At 35.4% G+C, this 19,253-nt stretch overlaps 4 protein-coding genes and 1 long non-coding RNA gene across 6 annotated transcripts; 4 read left to right on the plus strand and 1 right to left on the minus strand.

Annotated features, from left to right (window-relative positions):
- Positions 1–6,699: 6,699 nt before the first annotated feature.
- LOC141827435 (ubiquitin-ribosomal protein eS31y fusion protein) lies at positions 6,700–7,573 on the plus strand. Its single transcript, XM_074714679.1, has one exon. The coding sequence runs from the start codon at positions 6,764–6,766 to the stop codon at positions 7,235–7,237; it is 474 nt and encodes a 157-aa protein (XP_074570780.1). The 5' UTR covers positions 6,700–6,763; the 3' UTR covers positions 7,238–7,573.
- Positions 7,574–8,572: 999 nt separating this feature from the next.
- Positions 8,573–10,442, plus strand: LOC141827352 (uncharacterized). 2 transcript variants are annotated; one of them, XR_012601674.1, is made up of 4 exons: positions 8,573–8,701; positions 8,798–8,846; positions 9,552–9,646; positions 10,014–10,442. It is a non-coding gene; the product is annotated as an uncharacterized LOC141827352 (long non-coding RNA). The 2 variants fall into 2 exon arrangements; XR_012601673.1 differs by lacking the exon at positions 10,014–10,442 and adding an exon at positions 9,840–9,896.
- Positions 10,443–10,752: 310 nt separating this feature from the next.
- Positions 10,753–15,728, plus strand: LOC141827353 (Golgi apparatus membrane protein-like protein ECHIDNA). Its single transcript, XM_074714574.1, has 6 exons — positions 10,753–10,883; positions 11,211–11,267; positions 11,359–11,562; positions 11,666–11,725; positions 13,300–13,426; positions 15,476–15,728. The coding sequence occupies exons 1-6, from the start codon at positions 10,869–10,871 to the stop codon at positions 15,562–15,564; spliced, it is 552 nt and encodes a 183-aa protein (XP_074570675.1). The 5' UTR covers positions 10,753–10,868; the 3' UTR covers positions 15,565–15,728.
- Positions 15,729–16,257: 529 nt separating this feature from the next.
- Positions 16,258–16,741, plus strand: LOC141827354 (uncharacterized). The gene has a single exon (XM_074714576.1). It carries the CDS (start codon positions 16,275–16,277, stop codon positions 16,617–16,619), a length of 345 nt encoding a protein of 114 aa, XP_074570677.1. The 5' UTR covers positions 16,258–16,274; the 3' UTR covers positions 16,620–16,741.
- Positions 16,742–18,474: 1,733 nt separating this feature from the next.
- On the minus strand, positions 18,475–19,074 carry LOC141828401 (multifunctional methyltransferase subunit TRM112 homolog A-like). Its single transcript, XM_074715828.1, has one exon. It carries the CDS (start codon positions 18,991–18,993, stop codon positions 18,625–18,627), a length of 369 nt encoding a protein of 122 aa, XP_074571929.1. The 5' UTR covers positions 18,994–19,074; the 3' UTR covers positions 18,475–18,624.
- Positions 19,075–19,253: the final 179 nt, after the last annotated feature.

The raw sequence follows: 19,253 nt of genomic DNA on the forward strand, positions 1-19,253 counted from the left end.
ATAGCTTCATTGACTTTAACAATATGGTATTAGGGTTTTTAGTATATATATAATATTTGACATCTAAGGTATGTTGTTATGAAAACCTTCTATTTTGTTTATATTTTCTCTTTATTTATTGATTTTTTAATTTGTTCGTATTTATACGATGTTTGACATTGCGGTTTTGATGTGTCTTAATTGTGTTCGTATCATGGTACGTAGAAATTCTCGATTGTTTTAGTATTGATTTCGACTTCCAAGCCTTGTGATTTAATGAGGACGACTTTGAGGCATTGTGTAGATCTTCAACAGACATTGGTATGACTTGACGCGATCGATATGGGGTCACGATGATTTAGCTTGTTGCTTTTAGATATTCCTTAACAGCTATATTTAGGTTTGTTTGTTATGGTTTCTATACGCAAATTCATTGTGACGTATTGATGATTATATTTTTCTTCGAAGAGATCTAATAGCCATAGCGAGCAAATGCTTAATCGTGATCATTATATATATACAATTATATTAACTAGATTTGATGCTTAACTTACTTAACCCCTTAACCCATTAATTATAAAAGTAATTTAATGTTATTATTAGCAAATGAGCTAGCTAGGGTCACTATCTAGATGAGAATGCCCGTAACCAATAGATGGTCGTGGGGCCGATCGTGTGGGGCCACTAAGGTGGCGGATCCACCTTTTTTTTGGATGAAATCTCATTTTCATCCACAAAAATCGAATTTAATTTAATAATATTTCATTGATTAATTACTTGAGCAACAAAATATCATCATCATTTGGTTTCCATTTTCAAACCCTAGTTGTTCGCACAAAGCATCACATATATATGCATGCCTTTCTTTTGTGTCAAGTGAAAAGGATTAATTAACAAAGATGTTAATATTAATTAATTAATTAATAATTAATTTATTAAAGGCATCGTTGTTGAGAGGGAGATCGATGAAGTGACAATCACAAATCTATACTCTTCATTTTTTCCCCATGTTTTACTAATGTCATTATTATTATCAATAACAATGTAAATTCATCAATAAAATTAGAATATGTTTCTTAATAGATTTAATTGGTACTGTTATAAATAAACATAACACCCCTAAGATAATTTACAGTGTATCATTATCATATTAATTAGTATGAGAATAACACGCGTCAAAGGATATGCTGTAAGTTGCATGTCTCAAGTCCCTCTTATACTTAAAAAAAAATAGAGATAAGGTTTGATGTTCATCTTTACCTACGCTATTTATACTCTCGTACATTCAAACCCTAATGGGCTAGTAGATCATAGGTTGCGAATTATGAATACGGGAGAGCCGATATTATTGGGGGCAACATGATATATTGTGCAAGCTAACACCATCTTCTTTGTTCAATTCAATTTGTAATATCTTAATTTGAAAAACTTTTGGTGTAATTAATTAGTTTAGAGCTATCAAATTATAATAATAATTAGGATTAATTAAGCACAAAAAATAAAGTGTTTAATAAATACAATTTGAAGGAATATTTAAAGACTAAAATACATGGATTTTATCAATTTGACATCATCTCGTAAAAATATAATAAGAAAATAAAATTTAAATGAGTTTGGTGGGATTTCCTAATGTTTCATTGCATAATTGAAAATTACTGTTCAAATAAATAGTTCACACGTGGATATTATGTGACAGATTAAAGTACAAATAAATCCTTCATACCTATCGATCATATAGCCTTGTTCTTCCTTATCAATCTATTCGTAAAATCGCGGCTTGTATTATAGAAAACCCTAAAAATCTCCAAAGTACTACTTAGTTAGGTCATTATGCAAGATTACTTGAGTCTCAATTGTATTAGTAAACTACTCATTTAGCTAGATCTTTTAGCTACAAACATGAACTTTTGTTTTTTGTGATCGAAAATGATCCTAGCTCCGCACAATTACGAGCCATGTGATCTATATCGTTCATAGTCTATTGATAATGTCGGTATCAACTTTTATGCCGGCTATAGTGGCCTCAATTGCTTAACATTAATTCTAATATATGGATTGACTATTCGATCGATTCATTAATAGATATATAAGCCACTACTACCTTTCGTTTGTTGCGTAGACAATAATAATTAATAATGCGAATATTGTTTGCGAAAAGGAATGAAAGAAGAGAAAAGAAATGGGAGAAAGGGACTAGTTAACAACATTGTTTGTCTATAATAATTGAAATTTAACACCGACAATAATTTGCACTTGCGTCCATCATTTTCAATCGAATTAAATATGCTACGCAAATATATTACACATCAAAGTGATCCAAATTCCATTAATTATATTTAAAGGACATCGACGGCAGCCAGCTGGCCATGGCTACGTGCTCGCGTTCGTGCGTGCATGCATGCAGCATGCACGTGACGTTGGGTCGATTTGATCTTTATTTAAAAATTTCAGCATTTTACTGATGAACCAAAGTAATTAAATTTCAATATTACTGAAATTATATCGTAAGATAAAATTGAATATTCAGTTAAAATTGAATTGAACTAAATTAAATTAATCAAAATCGAATTGAATTAAATTTTATTAAATTAATCAAACTGATTAAATTTTTAAATAAAAATTGAACTAATAAAATATTGATTAATTCGATCAAAAATTGAATTAATTAGAATAATTTTTTAAGAATATAATTATGAAAGATTTATCAATTAATTAAGATTTATAAATTTACTTACTAAAAATTTTTTAATTATTTTTTATTTTAATTAATTCAATTAATTTAACTTATTCAATTTAACTGAATAAAAGAATTTTAAAATGGAAACTTAATGGAATTAATAGATTTTTTAATTAAAAATCTAAAATTTTAACTAATTAAATTGAATTTTTAAATTCGATCAATATATTTGATTTAATCGAATTTTTACTAATCGAATGTTTCATTAGTTAAGGGGTTCCCAACTCCCAATGCAAGCGACCACTATGCTAGGCAAATTCCTCATGATTTACTTTCCTTTGAGATCGTATCAAGCCGTCCTAGAGAGTCTCTCGAGATGAGGATTATCACCTTTTGTTGTAATATTACCTAAATTCTAATTAACCTAAAAATGTTGAGTTATGAACCATGGGGCAATTTCACATAGGCCCTCGGGCCGAGGTTATCACTTTTTGTTGCAATATTACCTAAAATATACTTGACCTAACAATGCTAGCTGGACTGATGAATCATCTGTTATGAGTGCTTATCGATTTACTCTAGTGATTAGTTAGAAATTTTCATGTAGCCAACTCAATCACCCCATAATTAGTTGACGTGATTTGGATACCTCTAATTTTTATAGTACTCAAATTATGTCTCATAATCTAGAATTATCATTCCTTTTTTTTTTACAGATTTATCAGTCAATTTCATCCGAAATGATGAATTAATTAAAAAATTCTAAATTATTTCAAACAACTAATATACTCTTAAAAATCTGTTTAGTATATTTATTGTCTCGAATTTGAATTTGATAGGATGAATCAAGAATAATAAGTTTAAAATTTATAAAGATTTGATAACATTTATAATAAGTTCATTATAACACTTAAAATAATACTCATTAACCAATACTACTAATAAATTTTTAAGATTCTACTGTTAAAAAAAAATCAAACTTTTAAATGGATATACTATCAATTTAATTACTATTTTCAATTTAAGCAAGGTATAAATACAATAAAGGAGATTATTCCAACGTTATCAATCTGCCGCTTTCAATTTAAAAATAATCAAAATTGTTTTAGTTTAACGAAAAATTATTCCAGCGTTACAATAACAATATACCGCGAAATGTGCATCTTGCCCTGGTTGGGGCCAATGGGGGCCACGAAGGAACAGGGCAAATTTTGGGTAGGTGGGGCGGGTGCAGTCAACTCGTCAATTACCGACGTTCTTCCTTTTCGGCGTCCGGCGACCAACACGTGCCGGTGAGCTGTCGGCCGCGTCGTATCCGCTAGATCTCCCCAACGCCGCCGCCTCGCGGCTTCTCCTAGCTAGCTGTCGCCAACAGCAGGACGATCCCCCGCCCGACAATTCCCGACGGTCGAGGAGGGGCCCGCTGCCTGACTGTCCTTCAATTCGTCGCCCCGCACGTGTTACCTCGGGGATCTAAGCTGGCAGCCGCGGCTTCCGCCAGCGCCAGCGCCCGGGTCTTTCGACGTCCCTTCCGTTCCCGGTCTGGAGTAAATATTCACCCCACCCCTGATAATTCAAAAAATTACACCCGTCCTCTAGCACCAATCGTCCCTCGATCAAAATTTTTTACTATAATATCAATTCTCAAAATTTAAAGGGCCGAATTAAAACAACAAAAGGTGGAATTTGCCATCTTTAAACGGGCCCACACGATCCCACGACCATTTATATGGAGGTAAATCAAGAAAACATTGGTCACGACGCAGAAGGGTATTGTCTGACTTCATCAGGATTCGAACCGTTGTCCTCTTCTACAACTCTGTTGCGTCGTAACCAATTAAAGCTATATTCATAAAAACAGCATCTCCACTTTTCCTCACTGCAAAAGTGGAAAGATCCTCGAAACGTCGAGAAAGCATCTTAATTAATTCTCAAAATTAAAAGGGCTATGATAAAAAAATCTCCGCTCGTGCTGACGTGTCGGTGTCGGGGAAAGCATCTCCCTCCCCCACTTTTTCCTCGCCGGCAAAGATCCTCAGAAGATCTCGTTTTTGACTATTTGCACCTTCCATTTTCCAATAATTATTCTTGGCCTGTCGACGACAGCAGAGACACGCTATCTTATTCATGCCCGTCCATCGTGAAAGCTGACGTGGACGCAAAGTAGGGCCACACAAATTTAAAATCACGTCCACGAAATTACAATATTTGCATGGGCACATGCAACACGCAGTCCACTGTTGCTTCCTAAGTAACTTCATACTGTCTTCGAGCTTTCACTTTGTCCTCGTCAGGCCAAAAACATGCAGAAAAATAATGATAATTATTAGAGAATAATCTTTTTTCATCAAATAATTTTTTTTTAAAAAAAATAGGAATAATTAAGATCACTGTCGAGTGTCACTGAATGGAATTATTTTATGATTTGGGCCACGTCCTTGAGAAGGAAGCTTTTGGAGGGACTTAGTTTTCATGATGATTGTTAATTTAATTTGATCGAGCGAGCTCGTGGAATAAGCAATAAAGTGGTTTAGCTTTTGGTCCATGATAGCAATGTTGTCTAGTGTTGACTTGAGCGAGAGAGTAATTAAAATGTTTAGTGGAAGATGAGTGCCATTTCACATCATTAATCATGTGGCGGTAGCCAAAAGAGAGATTTCTTTGGATGAGGGCTTAGATTTCTTCTTCGATCGTTAGAATTCTTACCGACATCTTGCCGCATTTTTTTATTTTAGGGTTCCGCAAGTGAGTCAATTGAGTGGGCTTTGAATACAAATTAAGGTGATAAAGAGATTTTTCTTTATTAGTATAAAATTTCACCTCTACTAAAGTTATTGGTTAATTAGTTTTAGCAAGTGTGTTTACTTTGGAGAAAAATAATAACTAAAATACAAATGTACATTTAAAAAAAATTTGTAGTAGGTAACTTTTTGCAAGTGTCTTTAGTTAATCATAGTAGATACAAGTGAGTGATTTCATTTAATGATGTATTTTTATTTGGATAAAAAAATTAGAATGTTGATACTTTTATTTAGTTATACATGTATTTTTGTTTTAATAAAGGATGATTTATGCATTATAACTCTTCACATAGTCATACACTAAGGATGCCTATCTATAGGACATATGAATGAATTTAATAAACAAATTAATTATGAAAATTAGAGGTTAGTTTCCATCAAGCCCATTCAAGCCCAAAATCAGGGAATGGGATGATGTCATGGCCCATTAGTACACATGGAGATTCTTGATTTTTATTATTGTTGTTAAAAAATATTTATTTATTTAATTTTGTTGATTATTTTGATATCACAATGAAAGCTATAGTTTTGTATTAATTAATGAAATTTGGCAGTTTTTTTCTGATTAAATGTTAAATTTCCAAGGATTTTTCAAAATTATCTAACAAAAAAGTTAGTTTTAACTAAAGTGAATAAGTTTGATGTTGGTAAGAATTTATTTATATTCACTCAACACACATAGCAAAATGAATTAAATAAATAAATTTAAATAACTTATTAAATTAAGCGAACAAGTTTAAATACATATATGTTTAGTTTGATAAAGTCTATGAATAATATTTTTAAATAATATTCTTTGAATTATTTTTATCAATAAAAATCTTATGAACGTGTTAAATAAGTAAAGAAATTTTAATATATATATATATATATTTTATATTATCAAATTCAATAACTAATTAAATAAATTTAAAATATAAAAATTTTAAATGATCAGTTTGAATTATGATTTCAATAACATCAAAGAATTAAGATCAAATCAAACTCAAAGAGTTCATAAAAAAATTAAATTACATTTAAATAATTATTTTAGATTTTATTTGATTATCTTATTTTATTGAATAAGTTAAGCTAAAGCTTATTTTATAACTGTCACTTTTCTTTGCAGTTTAAGCCGTTGATTTGGCATCAACGGTCAGATTAATTGGTACATTTTTACAATATCTGCATCCGGCAGAATAGCAAATCGTGTGCCAACGTATATAATGCCTCTCTTCTTAGTTCTTCCGACCGAAAGCGAAACCCGAACCCTAATCTCCTCCGATCCGAAGCGGCGGCGGCGCCGGGAGTATCGTCCGCCACGAAAATGCAGATATTCGTGAAGACCCTCACGGGGAAGACGATCACCCTCGAGGTGGAGTCGTCGGACACCATCGACAATGTCAAGGCAAAGATTCAGGACAAGGAAGGCATTCCGCCCGACCAGCAGCGCCTAATCTTCGCCGGGAAGCAGCTCGAGGACGGCCGCACTCTCGCCGACTACAACATTCAGAAGGAGTCCACTCTCCACCTCGTCCTCCGCCTCCGCGGCGGCGCCAAGAAGCGCAAGAAGAAGACCTACACGAAGCCCAAGAAGATTAAGCACAAGAGGAAGAAGGTCAAGCTCGCCGTGCTCCAGTTCTACAAGGTCGACGACTCCACCGGCAAGGTCACCAGGCTGCGCAAGGAGTGCCCCAACGCCGAGTGTGGCGCTGGCACCTTCATGGCCAACCATTTTGACCGCCACTACTGCGGCAAGTGCGGCCTCACCTACGTTTACCAGAAGGCGCAAGGTGAGTGAAAAAGTACCGTTTCCACTAGTTGACGAAAATTCTTTCTATCAAACCCCCAAAAATCCATCTTTTTTACTTGTCTCTGTTCTTCATGTTTAGTTGATTTCTCTGTTAGACAGATAATCTGGACAACCTCGTTTTGAGGCATCATTATCTTCTCTGTGTATTTCATCCTTCCTGCTCGTGCATTTGATTAATACTGTTAGCTTGTTCCTGTTCTTGCGATTCTACTTGTTTCTGTTCATGTTCAATTGAATTTCTGTTGACAAACGATCAAGACACCATTGTTTTCTTTCTGAATCTAATGTTGGATGGATGATTAACTGGTTGCTTTGCATCTCAAAGATTGCCTCCTTTTGCTTGTGCAATTGGTCAATAATATTATAGTTTGTATGTGTTCTTGAGATTTTTAGGCTATGCATTTGATGACTCGATGTTCTTCATGCAAAAGTTGATAGCTGTTTTTGGACTCGAGTGTTATTCACTAATTTGTTGAGTTAATGCAAGGATGTGTTTTTTGCTCATACATTCAACCAATTTTGCACACTAGTTGCTTTATGATGAGTGCTTTAACTCAATTTCCCTTAGTTCGATATTCAATAATTGTAGGGGACCGTTGGTTGGTGTGACCGATTCTACCTTTTACAGAAGATATTCAATAATTGTGAATAGATCAATCCTAAATATCGACTTCCCTTCCTCAAAACACAAGCTCAAACAAATATATTAGCAACCAGTGCACTTTTGTGAATTCAAGTAACATTTAGGGCATCCACATTTGTTTGAATGCTAATATATATCATATTTTCAAAAAAAATATAGGATTCACATATCATACATTTATTATATTAACATAGGATCCGTATTTATTTTCAAAAATAACTCACAATATTATCATTTTGTTAGACAAAAGTGCTAATTTGTCAATTTAAGAATTTTTTTTAAATTTAATTATTTAAATCACGAGGGGTGCAAATATAAAAGTGAATTTTTTAGACATATAATTTTAAATTTAATTATTTTTAAATTTATCGACAGTGTGTCACCATGTTATTATTTTAATGATTAAAAACAAAAAAAAATTTAAATGTGTATTACTTCAATAACTAATTCTAGTATCCTTAAGCATCAAGAGTTTTATGATTTTAATGATTATTTGATATTCAAAATAATTTTTTGGTGTTTTAAATCAATTTTCAAAATAAAACTTTTTATCCTAAATTTTTTTCTGTTCGAGTCGAATTTTCGTTGAAAACATCAAAATGTATATACTTGGGATTTCGACTAAATACCTAATTGGTGGAAAGGTGAGAGAGATCTCTAGCTCAGGCGATGGCATCGGCGGCGCGACGATGCTTCCTCCTCGCGCAAGATCGGAGTTCTTAACCACGTGAGAACGTAGGGGTGGAGTCCCATTTCGATTTCTAAGGCATCGCCACTGCGCACTAGGTTTAAAGCCCTCAGCTCCCCAGGTACAGAAAAAAATTCCATTTGTTTTTTCAGATTGACAAAAGTTTGAATCTCTTAGATGGATACTTTTTGCGATCTTATTCTTGATTGGTTTGCAGCAGAGTAAATTCCGGAGGCAGGCATTTACAAAATCGAAGAAATCCTAAGGTGACTTTTTCTGTGATTTTTGTTTTTGTCAAAAGAACGATCTTTCTGTTTCTGAAGAGACATGGGATTTTGTTCCATTAACTTCCTGTTTGCTCTCTATTTCGATTCCTGTGATCGTTAATTTGGGGATTAGGGTTTATTGATATTGAATTATTGACCATCTAGTTCGATATCATTGTTCTTGAAATAGCTCACCTGGATATATGAGAAAAGGTGAGGTGCTAGAGATTCTTCGACTTAGTCAGTGATTGATTTCTCAAAAAAAATCTACAAAGTTTTTTCAACACGAAATGAAGTTAACTTTAACTAAAGGAAGTCATATGTACCATTAGATTTCACTGGTAACCATGGGTTTTCATTTTTCATGCTATAAGTCTCTTTCCCAGCAAGTGAATTATTTTTCATGAAATTGCAAATGAAGTTGTGATCAGTAAGTGCGACCAAGTTGCCTTTTGCAGTGATACCAGTTTCAGATGTAATAAGAGTTTGTACAGGAATAACATGAGAGATTCAATCTTCTTAACAGTAAAGATTAAAATGACTACATATTCTATTTGATGTTGCATATCATTTTTCCTTCCTCATTTCTTTTGAGTTTTCGTATATCTTGTCATCTAGAATGGCCAATTTCAAGATTCATGTTGTCTTTATTTTTATTCTGAGTTCAGCATAAATACTATTCTGAGTTGTCTATTATTCTTTTAGTAATTTCTTACTAAACAAGATCAGCGGAGAGAATGTGCAGCGGATGAGCTGATATGATTTCATCCTCTGCATCAACTTATCAAAGGGGGAAAAAGGTGAGAATATCATTCCCCATTTTGATCTTCTTTTTGCTGTTTCATGTAAAATCTTCATCTATCTTGCAAAGAGTTGATCATGTCATACATATTCAAACGAAGCTATTTGACGAAATCACCGATTCACATGCTTTACTCGAGTAAGCAACATAACCGGTCGTTAGGGCATAACATTTTATAGCTGTTTATGCAGTTGACATTACCTTGCACTTTGAGAATCAGCTAATCATTAAGATTATTTTCTCGCATAATCGACTTCAGATGGTGATGCTAGTTGTTCCATTTACCTTTTCTTTTTCAATTCTTTTTCATCTCCTCTATTTCTTTTTTCGAAGATTGACTGTGCGGTTAGGTTCTCATTTATCAGGGCTGGTTAACGAAGATCTACAAAGCTTCCGCGGCTTCATGGTTAATGTCACTAGTCTCTCTGGTTGCATATAAACTTTTGACTGAAGTTAGAACAGTTAAAACAAATGCTGCCCTCATATCGTTCTGTGCCTCTCTGATTTCGTTGCGATGATCATTTGATGTGTCGCGAAGAATGCCTCATACAAGTACGGTGCTAGTTCCATTCCATACCACAAGAAGGTGTTCTTTGGTGATGATTAACTTGAATTGCAGCTTCTACTGGTGAGAACTAAACAGGAGGAGAGGATTAACTAGAAGTTCACTACTCTAATGAAACAGCTTGAGACCCCTCAGGGCTCTGTTTACTTGGCAGGAGAAGAGAGGAGAGGTGGGGATATTATTAAGTAAACATTAAATTGAAAATAAAGGGCATTTGACATTGGATTTACCTCAGCTTCTTAACTTGCATTAATTTTTAAAATTTTTTTTCTAATATTATTGTAATACTTTTAATTAAAATTGCTCTAATCTTAGTTAAATTATTTTATTATTGATTATAACTCGATTAAAATTATTTCAATGCTGGTTTAAAAAAATATTTAAATGTTAGTTATATATTTTTCAACATCTTTTAAGTTTTTATCTAAATGATTTTTATATTTCAAATATTTGGAAAATAAAAATTATTTTTTTGTGGTTTTTGTATTTTCTAAAATCGCGAACCAAAACAGCTTTACGGTTCTTTTACGGTAAATTTGGCTGCGTTCGTCGTGGGGAAGGGTAACGTGAGGAAGGCCCGACGCATCTTCTCGCATTCGATTCGATCGCCGAGACTGAGAACGTCGGAAGGGGGATCACCGATCTCACTCTCCGGATGGATTCGATTCAGGTACAAACCCCTAATAACGCTTCTGTGTCTCTTTTGTCCTCCGATTCAGCTCACGGATTCCCATCTCCCGAAGTAGCTTTTCCCCGCTCGTTCCATTCGATTCAATCGATCAGATTTACCGAATTCACTTTTTTTTTTTTTGTTTTTTTGGGTTCCATTGATCTTCGATCTCGTACGGACTTTGTGTTGGATACCGAATTAAGCAGGAAAAGTGGGTCTTTGCGGTAGTTGGAGTTGCGCACGTTAGATCTATACTTGATTTCGTATGGGAGTTGACATATATTTGGTTCATATCTTCAGTTCTTGATATAATTTGTTTCCTTGCAGCCTCCAGTGGAGAATTATGCCAACCCTAGGACGTGCCTTTTCCATGTTCTTTTCAAGGTATATCTTCGGCATTCATTTTTTTTTTTTTTGGGTTTTGAAAACACATGCGGATGCCAGTTCTTATCTTTTGCTCGGTCTTTCTCGATAGGGTGCAGCGCTGGCTTTCTACATCCTGTCGGCGCTCTTCGTTGACAGTTTTGTCATCATTTTTGTGGTAACTGTTTTTCTTGCGGCTCTAGATTTCTGGGTCGTCAAGAATGTCAGTGGGAGGATTTTGGTCGGGCTGAGGTGGTGGAATGAGATCAATGAGGAAGGAGAAAGCCTTTGGAAGTTCGAGTGCTTGGATCAGGAGGTTCTTACATTTTCTATCTAGCTTGGGAGTTGTTTGTATGATGAATTGATCTGATGTTTTATACATCCACTTTTATTTGATTTCTGGTTCTTTATGTTTTCAGTCTCTTGCACGTATGAACAAGAAGGATTCTTGGCTGTTTTGGTGGACCCTTTATCTCACAGTAAGCATTTAATCCATGCTGATGCTGTGTATGATTTTTAAGCTTCCAAACTTGATCTAGAAAACAATCTATGGCTGCATTATGTACTAGTCACATACACTATGCGATGACAGGATTTTCAGACGACAATATATTTGATGGAAAATATTTAAGTTTCCATGAGCATTTGCACATAGTTGATCATGTTAGTTTTATGTGCAGTTTAATCCATTTTATATAGAACCAAATGGGAAGAGAAGAAGACTCTTAAATTTGGAAAATATACTATTACACTGTGAGTGTAAAGGAATAACCATTTGATGGTCGACAACAAAAATGATAATTACACTCATTTTGAGTTTTTTGTTAGATTAAGTTACGAAAGCTTAAAATGCCAATGCATTAGTTCAGAAAAGGAGAAACTTTAACACAATTATACTTTGTAATCAACTTAATTCAGATAACAAGAGGAGAGTGTTCTAATTGTGAGAATTTGATGCTAATTGTGTTTCCAAAGAAAATTATCAATGTTTAGCGTGTTATTTAAAGACTTTTTCATAAGCATTACATTTTGTCTATTGCTTAATAGTTTGAAACTTTGTTCTTAGTCGATCGCCATAACTGTTGTAGTGGTTTGCTTATTTTAGTTAAATTTAAGTTGGTAAAAGTATCTGAATGTTTTCTTAAATAACTATTTGCATATGCATCCCCATATGTGAATGTGTATTGGACATGCTATATGGGTTGACCTAACCACTGGAAGACCTAGGGGCTGGGATAGCACTGGTCCCTCGAATTCACTTAGCTCAACAAAATAAATGATCACTTTTGATAAAGGAGTGATTTTTCATTACTTATCACAATTACTCCATTCATTGTCATACTTAGAGAATAACAATTGATTAGAAAATGAAATGTCCACCATTCAATCTCCATTCAACTAATCCATTAAAACAAAAGTTTTGAATTATCTGCAAACTGCAATTATGTCATAGTATATGTAAACCAAATATAACCTTGTTAACATATATAGCGCACCCATCTAAAACTAGAAGATTTGACTATATATTATTTCCATACGATATGTAAGCCCAACTTGCATTGAAGGCAAGATATTGGAAAGGCAAGCAGCATTTCATTCATCTGTTGGACCTTTAACAGCCTTTTTGATCAGCTACCTCATTCACAGGTATGAAAAGAGAGTAGTGGCATTTTGCTAAATTTAATCTTGAAGAGATGCATAATTTGCAGCTTTTGAAGGAAATGAGATGTAGAAAGTATTCTCTATAAATACAAAGAAATAATATTGAGTATTTTATCTTGAATTGATTTTCTGATACTCCATTTGTGTATATGTTCATTATTATTTTTTAATCTTTTTGTCTGCTCGTGGTATATATGTTCTTTCTACCTCATCTTGCGATCTGGGAAATGATCCTTTGATTTATTGTACCATTTTTACTTATACTGAATATTTTGTTGGCCTTTAGGATCCAGCATTTGTAGAGACACAACATCTGATTAATATTTAGAAATATCTACACATTGCCATGTTGTATTATCAGTACTCTTATGGTAAATTCTTTGTTATGCAGGCTGTTGCATGGATTTTTCTAGCAATATTCTCACTTCTAAGATTTCAAGCAGATTATCTCCTTGTAGTAGGAGTTTGCTTGACCCTCAGCATCGCAAATATTGTTGGTTTCACTAAATGCCGTAAAGGTGCATATCTTATTTGGTTCTCTTTGGTAACTTATTGTGTTTTCTAGGTTATTTTGTTCAAACAGTAACAAATTTCCTCCAATGTCACTAAATATCTGTGTTTGTTTCATGATTTGTCGTGATGAATCCTTGCATAGTGTAATCCAGTTCATTGGTTGAACTGATGTGGGTTCTGTGCAGCACAAACTTAATTTACAAAATGAGGGATAGCTTTAAGGTGGATAATCATAGCATATGAAAAGAGAGAAGATATAAGACCTAGACAATCTCACTTATTCTGAACAAACACACTTATGAGAAAGAAAGGTAGCAATCACACTGACTAGGAGGAAAAGTCTGAAATCATCCAGTTCTCAAGAAAACAAGTCTAGTACAACTCTCTATGTAGTGAATCTGACTTGTTGGCCAGGTTTCGTGGTTTTGAAGCAGACTTAAGGTTAAGAAATGAACAAATATTTGATATTTAAAACCACCAAGTATCAATCCAACTTTAATTATAAAAACCAACTAATCAAACTGATAATAATTGACCTCTTCTACACCGCTAATTCAAACTGCCAAATTAATCCAATGTTTCAAATCAAAGGGAAAGGACTAATTCAAATTAAATATGATTGGATGCCTTCCAAATAGCAGCATTGAACTTCTAATTGGAATTTCCTGTTCTCTTGTAATGTTTTGTGAATCCTCCATGGCATGTAATTTGCATCATAAACTTCAGAAATAATTTCAAGATTCAAGGATTGAATCTGCTTCAAGATTGGCTCCACGAAATTCAATTAATATATAATCCAGACTTAGTTCTTAATTGACTGTACCAATTACTTTGAAAACCTATAGATTGATTCCATTAGTTTTCCCATGGTAACCCTGGAACAACCAAAGTCTTGTAAGAATAAAGCTCTTTATAGATTCACAGTGGAGTTTTGTAGGAGAAAAAACTATCAACTCCAACCTAATAGATTCTCTGAAGGACATTATTAGGTGAGTCTTGACCCTCTTGAATCAATTCACTTTACATTAATGGACAGTGGCAAACACAAGAGGAATTCAGACCTATTAACCTAGTAACAGTATTGGGTAGATAATCTCAATGATTCTGGCACATTAGAATAAGAACTTTTCCTGGAGCACCTTAGGCACCAGGAAATTTTGTTGTTAAACTGGAATTGGCTGGAGTGTCAATTGCATACTGGTATCCTTTTACACCCTAGGCACAAAAATTTTCTGAAGTGGATTTAATCGATGGGAAACCTAGAAATAAGCTTATACATTTGAATGGATTGTGTCAAGGGATCAATCAGACACATTTGGCTGCAATCAGACACATTTTGGCTGACAACTGATAAGTGACAACTATTCTTTCATTAGATTTGTTTTACGCGTGATATTTAGGACCATTGAAATAGTGGCAAATTTTCTGGTGTTGCACTAAGCAACTGTAATAGTAGCCATTGTAGCATTTCCTTTGCTGACATCATTGATCTTTAGGCAAGTATGGAAATCTTAATCAGTTTCTTTTTTCAGTTTTATTCAGTTTACAGTTTTATTATTGTGGACTCTTATTTTGGAAGATATGCTTATATCCATCTGGATGAAACCAAATTTAAGTTTCTTATTCAACCCATGTGAGATTTATCCCTCTCCTTCAATTGCTAGAGCAATGGAACCAACAATGAAACTTCCCTAGTGCTTCCTGTTAGTAAATAGAGCTCTTGAAATGCCATCCTAGCAAAGATAATCTAATTTGATATATCGTTCAAACTCTGAACTGTGATACTTCTCACAATTACTTGGTGTTCATAGGTCTTGAATGAAACAGATTGATTTTTGGCTCATCTGCGATAATTTTCTTAGTTGCATATCCCCTTAGATTTTGCATCCCTTAGAATTTGTGGGCTACATTCAATCTTCTGTTCGCGTACCAGAATTGCATAAAATATATTTACACGTCCAGAATCACAACTATTACTGTCAATACTTATTGTACTCTTGAGGGAGCCATTTATGTTGTAAGCTCATTCTTCCTATTCTTGTTCCATGTTCCAGATGCCAGGAAGCAGATTCAACAATTTGCAACTCAGACGATTGCATCCCGCTTCACTTCATCATTACAAACAGCATTTAGTGTTGTCTAAAACAACATAAAGGTAGATACGGACATGTCAGAGTTGCATGTTTTTTTTTCTCAGGAAGAATTTCATTCTTCCATAGTTTTTCCATTAAGCCGTGTATGATCTGTTTGGACCGTCGTTTCCTCCTCATTTTGTATTTAGATGTGATTCCAAATTGCGATGCTTTACTTTACAAGATCAAAATGTGATTTGTTGTAGTATAAAATGAATTAAATATGATTATTCAAATTTGACTTAATTTTTTTTATGAGTTTAAATTTAATTTGAGATTGGTTCATTTAATTTGATTATTTAAAATTTATATATTTTTAAATTTGATATTATATAATTAATTAATTAACTATTTCATAAGTTTGATAATAATATTTTATAATGAACATGTTTAATAAATTTTATTTATAAATAGTTTAATATCTTTAATAAACTGATAATAAATTTATTTAAAATCGTAAATTTGGTCAACGAGGTGGGCCAGCAGTCGGGTTATCAGACATGTGCATATACAGGGCAGTAATTGCGGGGGTCCACCGCAAAGCACATGTGTACCACGCTCGAAGCTACTCCTAACTTCGGACCACCGGAAAACTTTGTCTCTCTCCAACGACATGTCGGTGTTACAAAGTATAAACCGGAATTATTGTCAACACCGGTATCTATTAGCTATAATCAGCCACTTATCCCCCACACCAATGAGCCGGCGCCGAGACGAAGAGATGGGCAACAGTCTGCTGTCCACGCTGCGCTGGTGGCCGTCCGGCCTCCGTCTCTCCGCCGCCTGGAGCGCTGTCTGCCTCTTCCTCTCCACCAACCTCTCCGACGCCGTCGTCGGCCTCTCCGGCGCCGTCGTCGGCCTCTCCGGCCTCCTGTGGCCATCTGATCTCCGTCTCTCCGGCCTCTGGAGCGCCATCTCCGGCGCCAGCGCCTCAGGCCTCCAGTGGCGAGCGGTCACCGCCGAGGCGATCGACGAGGTGGCGTGGGCTCTGGTGACGGTGCTGGAATCGGTGGCTCTGGTCTCCATGATCTGCTGCTTCTTTCTCTTCTGCGGATGCAGCTTGTGAGACTTTGGAGGAGCTGCGAGAACGGTTGTTGGCAAGCAGGATCGATAGGTGAAGTAGAAAGATATGATAATTAATAAGAGATATTTCTTTTTTTTTTAAATTCAATTACTGTCTTACTGCTCTCCTTCGGTTCCTTCCTCATTTGCTACGTTAATTAGGCACGAAGTAGTCAGACTATGATCTTATCGTTTTTCTGCGATGACGAAGACCAGAAATCATTATTATTTATATTCTAAAAATTATTTTAGCAATTTATCTAAATAACCCATTTATTTATAATTTTTAATTTAAAATTAAATTTTATTTAAAATTTAGTTTTTAGACTTAAAAGAAATAAAAATTAAAAAATATTAATTTATATTAAACGTCGAAGACCTACAGTGTCGAAGACCTAAAGAGGTTTAATTGATTTAATTGGTTAGTGGATGAGGTTTTTTGGATTAATGGGTTAATGATTTAAACCCAAATCCATTAGGACCCGTTAAGAAAGATTATAAAACCCTACCGGTTTCCTAATCGTGATTTTCGTTCTTTCTTCTGTTCTTCGTTGCGCCGCAGCCCCTTTTGTCTCTGCTTCTCGCCGTCGACGCCGACCGGAGGGGCTGCCAACGCGAAACCGAACCCTACCTTCACCTCTTCTCCTCTCTCTCATCTTCTGCCGCCTTGCCATCACGCTCAGCCGCAAATCGAAGCCACCACCGCGTGCCCCCTGCTGCTGCCGGGAGAAGGAGCCGCGCGTCTCCTTCCCTCACGAACCCAGGAAGCGCCGTCCCCTCTTCTCTTCTTTTTCCCCTTCCTCGCCTTTCCTCCACCACACGGCCCCGACGCCGTGTCTGCTCTTCTCACCAAGCTCCGACGCTGCTACAGCCTCCATTCGCCGTTTCTTGTAAGTTTCCATCCCCGGAAACGTTTCCGAACGTTTCGGAAACGGGGACGGCAGTCTAAACGTCGTTTCCAGACAGCGTAGCTAGATATGCAATATAAAATGTACAAAGATATACTCCTATATATATAAATTGATGATTTTTTTTATATATTGATAAAAAATATGTTTGAAAGTGAAGCTATGTAAATTAAAACTTATATATTACATATGATTAGATATTAATTAAAGAGGTTCAAGAAGGTCCATCATTCCTTGTTGCAATTGGCACAAGTCTTAGGGTTTGAGTTGAATTATTATTATTCAACAAAATCGAGATAATACCTTCTATTATCGTGATCAATTATAATTTTTCAATTTACTTTCTTACATATGAAGATACGAACTGTGTGAAATCGTTGTAATGCCAGAAGTTAAAATAACAGATTCTTACGACCGATGATGAACACCGCAATAACGATCTAACGCTCATCGTGAACTGATGTTTTAGTACTCACTTTCACTACAGTCATCGTCATGCACTGCTATGCACATGAAAGAGATGTGTTCTGGTCGAAGTACTTGAATCTGCTTGACTAGGTGTTTGGATCCTCCACCTAAAACAATTTATCACGCATCTTCTACTTTCCTATTTGATATCAGCCACAAGATCAATAAGATTGGAGAGTTTTAGGCATTTAAGCAAATGACATTACGTTTCTTTAAATCAAGAACAGAACTTTCAAGAACAGTTCTACAAGTTTCAGGAATGATTCATAGCAATCTAGGAGATTAACTGCCCTAGAATCATACCTCATCTTTGTTAATGAACATGTTGTGAAGATGAACATCACTGAAAGCAAGTTATCATGAAATTTCTACTTTTCTACTTAGATTTTTAGCACAAGATCAAGGTTTAACACAGAAACATCAACAAGATTGGAAGAATTTTAGGAATTATACCATTATGATCCTGTAATTCAATATGAAAACTTGCATAGCCAACAGTTCTACTGGTTTCATGGATGCTTCATGGAAATCTGTCTCCATTAACTTTTGATTTTTCTATTAACTACGACAAGCCACCCCTAAATCGCAAGAACGCAAAGAAACGAAGGCAAAAAAGTAATCTCGAGCTTGGAATCATATCTCGTCTTCGTTGAGGAGCATGTTGGGGATGCCCTTGTTGATGGGGAATCGGCGGCCGGTGTCGGGGCAGACGAGGGCGCCCTCCTCGACATGGATCTCGAGCAGCGCGTGGTGGAAGCGGCGAAGGAAATCCTCGGAGTCCAGCATCGCGACGAAGGCCTCGTCCGGGAGCTCGCCGTAACCGACCGCGCGGGCGGCGCTGGCAAGGGCCTTCCACTCGATCTTGGGGAAGATGTGGCGGAGGAAGTCGGCGTTGAGCTCCACCTCCTTCTCGACCCACTTCTCGGCCTCGAGGCGGAGCGGGAAGCCGTCGACGACGCCCTTGACGTTGCTGGAGAGCATGTTGTGGGTTAAAAGCCTCATCTTGCGGCACTCTTCGCCGGCGGCTCTCCAATTCGTGCTGCGTTGCGGCGGCAGAGAGAGAGCATAAAGATAAGTCCACAGGTCTGGGAGAAACCCTAATCGTGGCCTTCTTCTTTTAAAGTAATAATAAAAAGAATTTTCTTCTAAATAAAAATAATAATTATAGAAGTATAGAACTATGCCTTTTAATTTAATTTAATTTATTTATATGTTTACTTGATTTAGTTCAATTATTTTAAAGATTATCTGAATATTACTAC

Source organism: Curcuma longa, chromosome 4 (assembly GCF_044706935.1).
Source record: "Curcuma longa cultivar G26 ecotype Majalengka, Jawa Barat chromosome 4, ITB_CL_G26_1.1, whole genome shotgun sequence".
NCBI lineage: Eukaryota > Viridiplantae > Streptophyta > Magnoliopsida > Zingiberales > Zingiberaceae > Curcuma > Curcuma longa.

What these genes read in the sequence shown, in the direction of transcription:
- LOC141827354 (XM_074714576.1), top strand. Translation starts at nt 16,275, where the DNA reads ATGGGCAACAGTCTGCTGTCCACGCTGCGCTGGTGGCCGTCCGGCCTC.
- LOC141828401 (XM_074715828.1), bottom strand. Translation starts at nt 18,993, where the DNA reads ATGAGGCTTTTAACCCACAACATGCTCTCCAGCAACGTCAAGGGCGTC.
- LOC141827353 (XM_074714574.1), top strand. An exon ending in TCGAGTGCTTGGATCAGGAG is followed by an intron (nt 11,563 to 11,665) that starts GTTCTTACATTT and finishes TTATGTTTTCAG; the next exon opens with TCTCTTGCACGTATGAACAA. An exon ending in GGTGGACCCTTTATCTCACA is followed by an intron (nt 11,726 to 13,299) that starts GTAAGCATTTAA and finishes TTTGTTATGCAG; the next exon opens with GCTGTTGCATGGATTTTTCT.
- LOC141827435 (XM_074714679.1), top strand. Translation starts at nt 6,764, where the DNA reads ATGCAGATATTCGTGAAGACCCTCACGGGGAAGACGATCACCCTCGAG.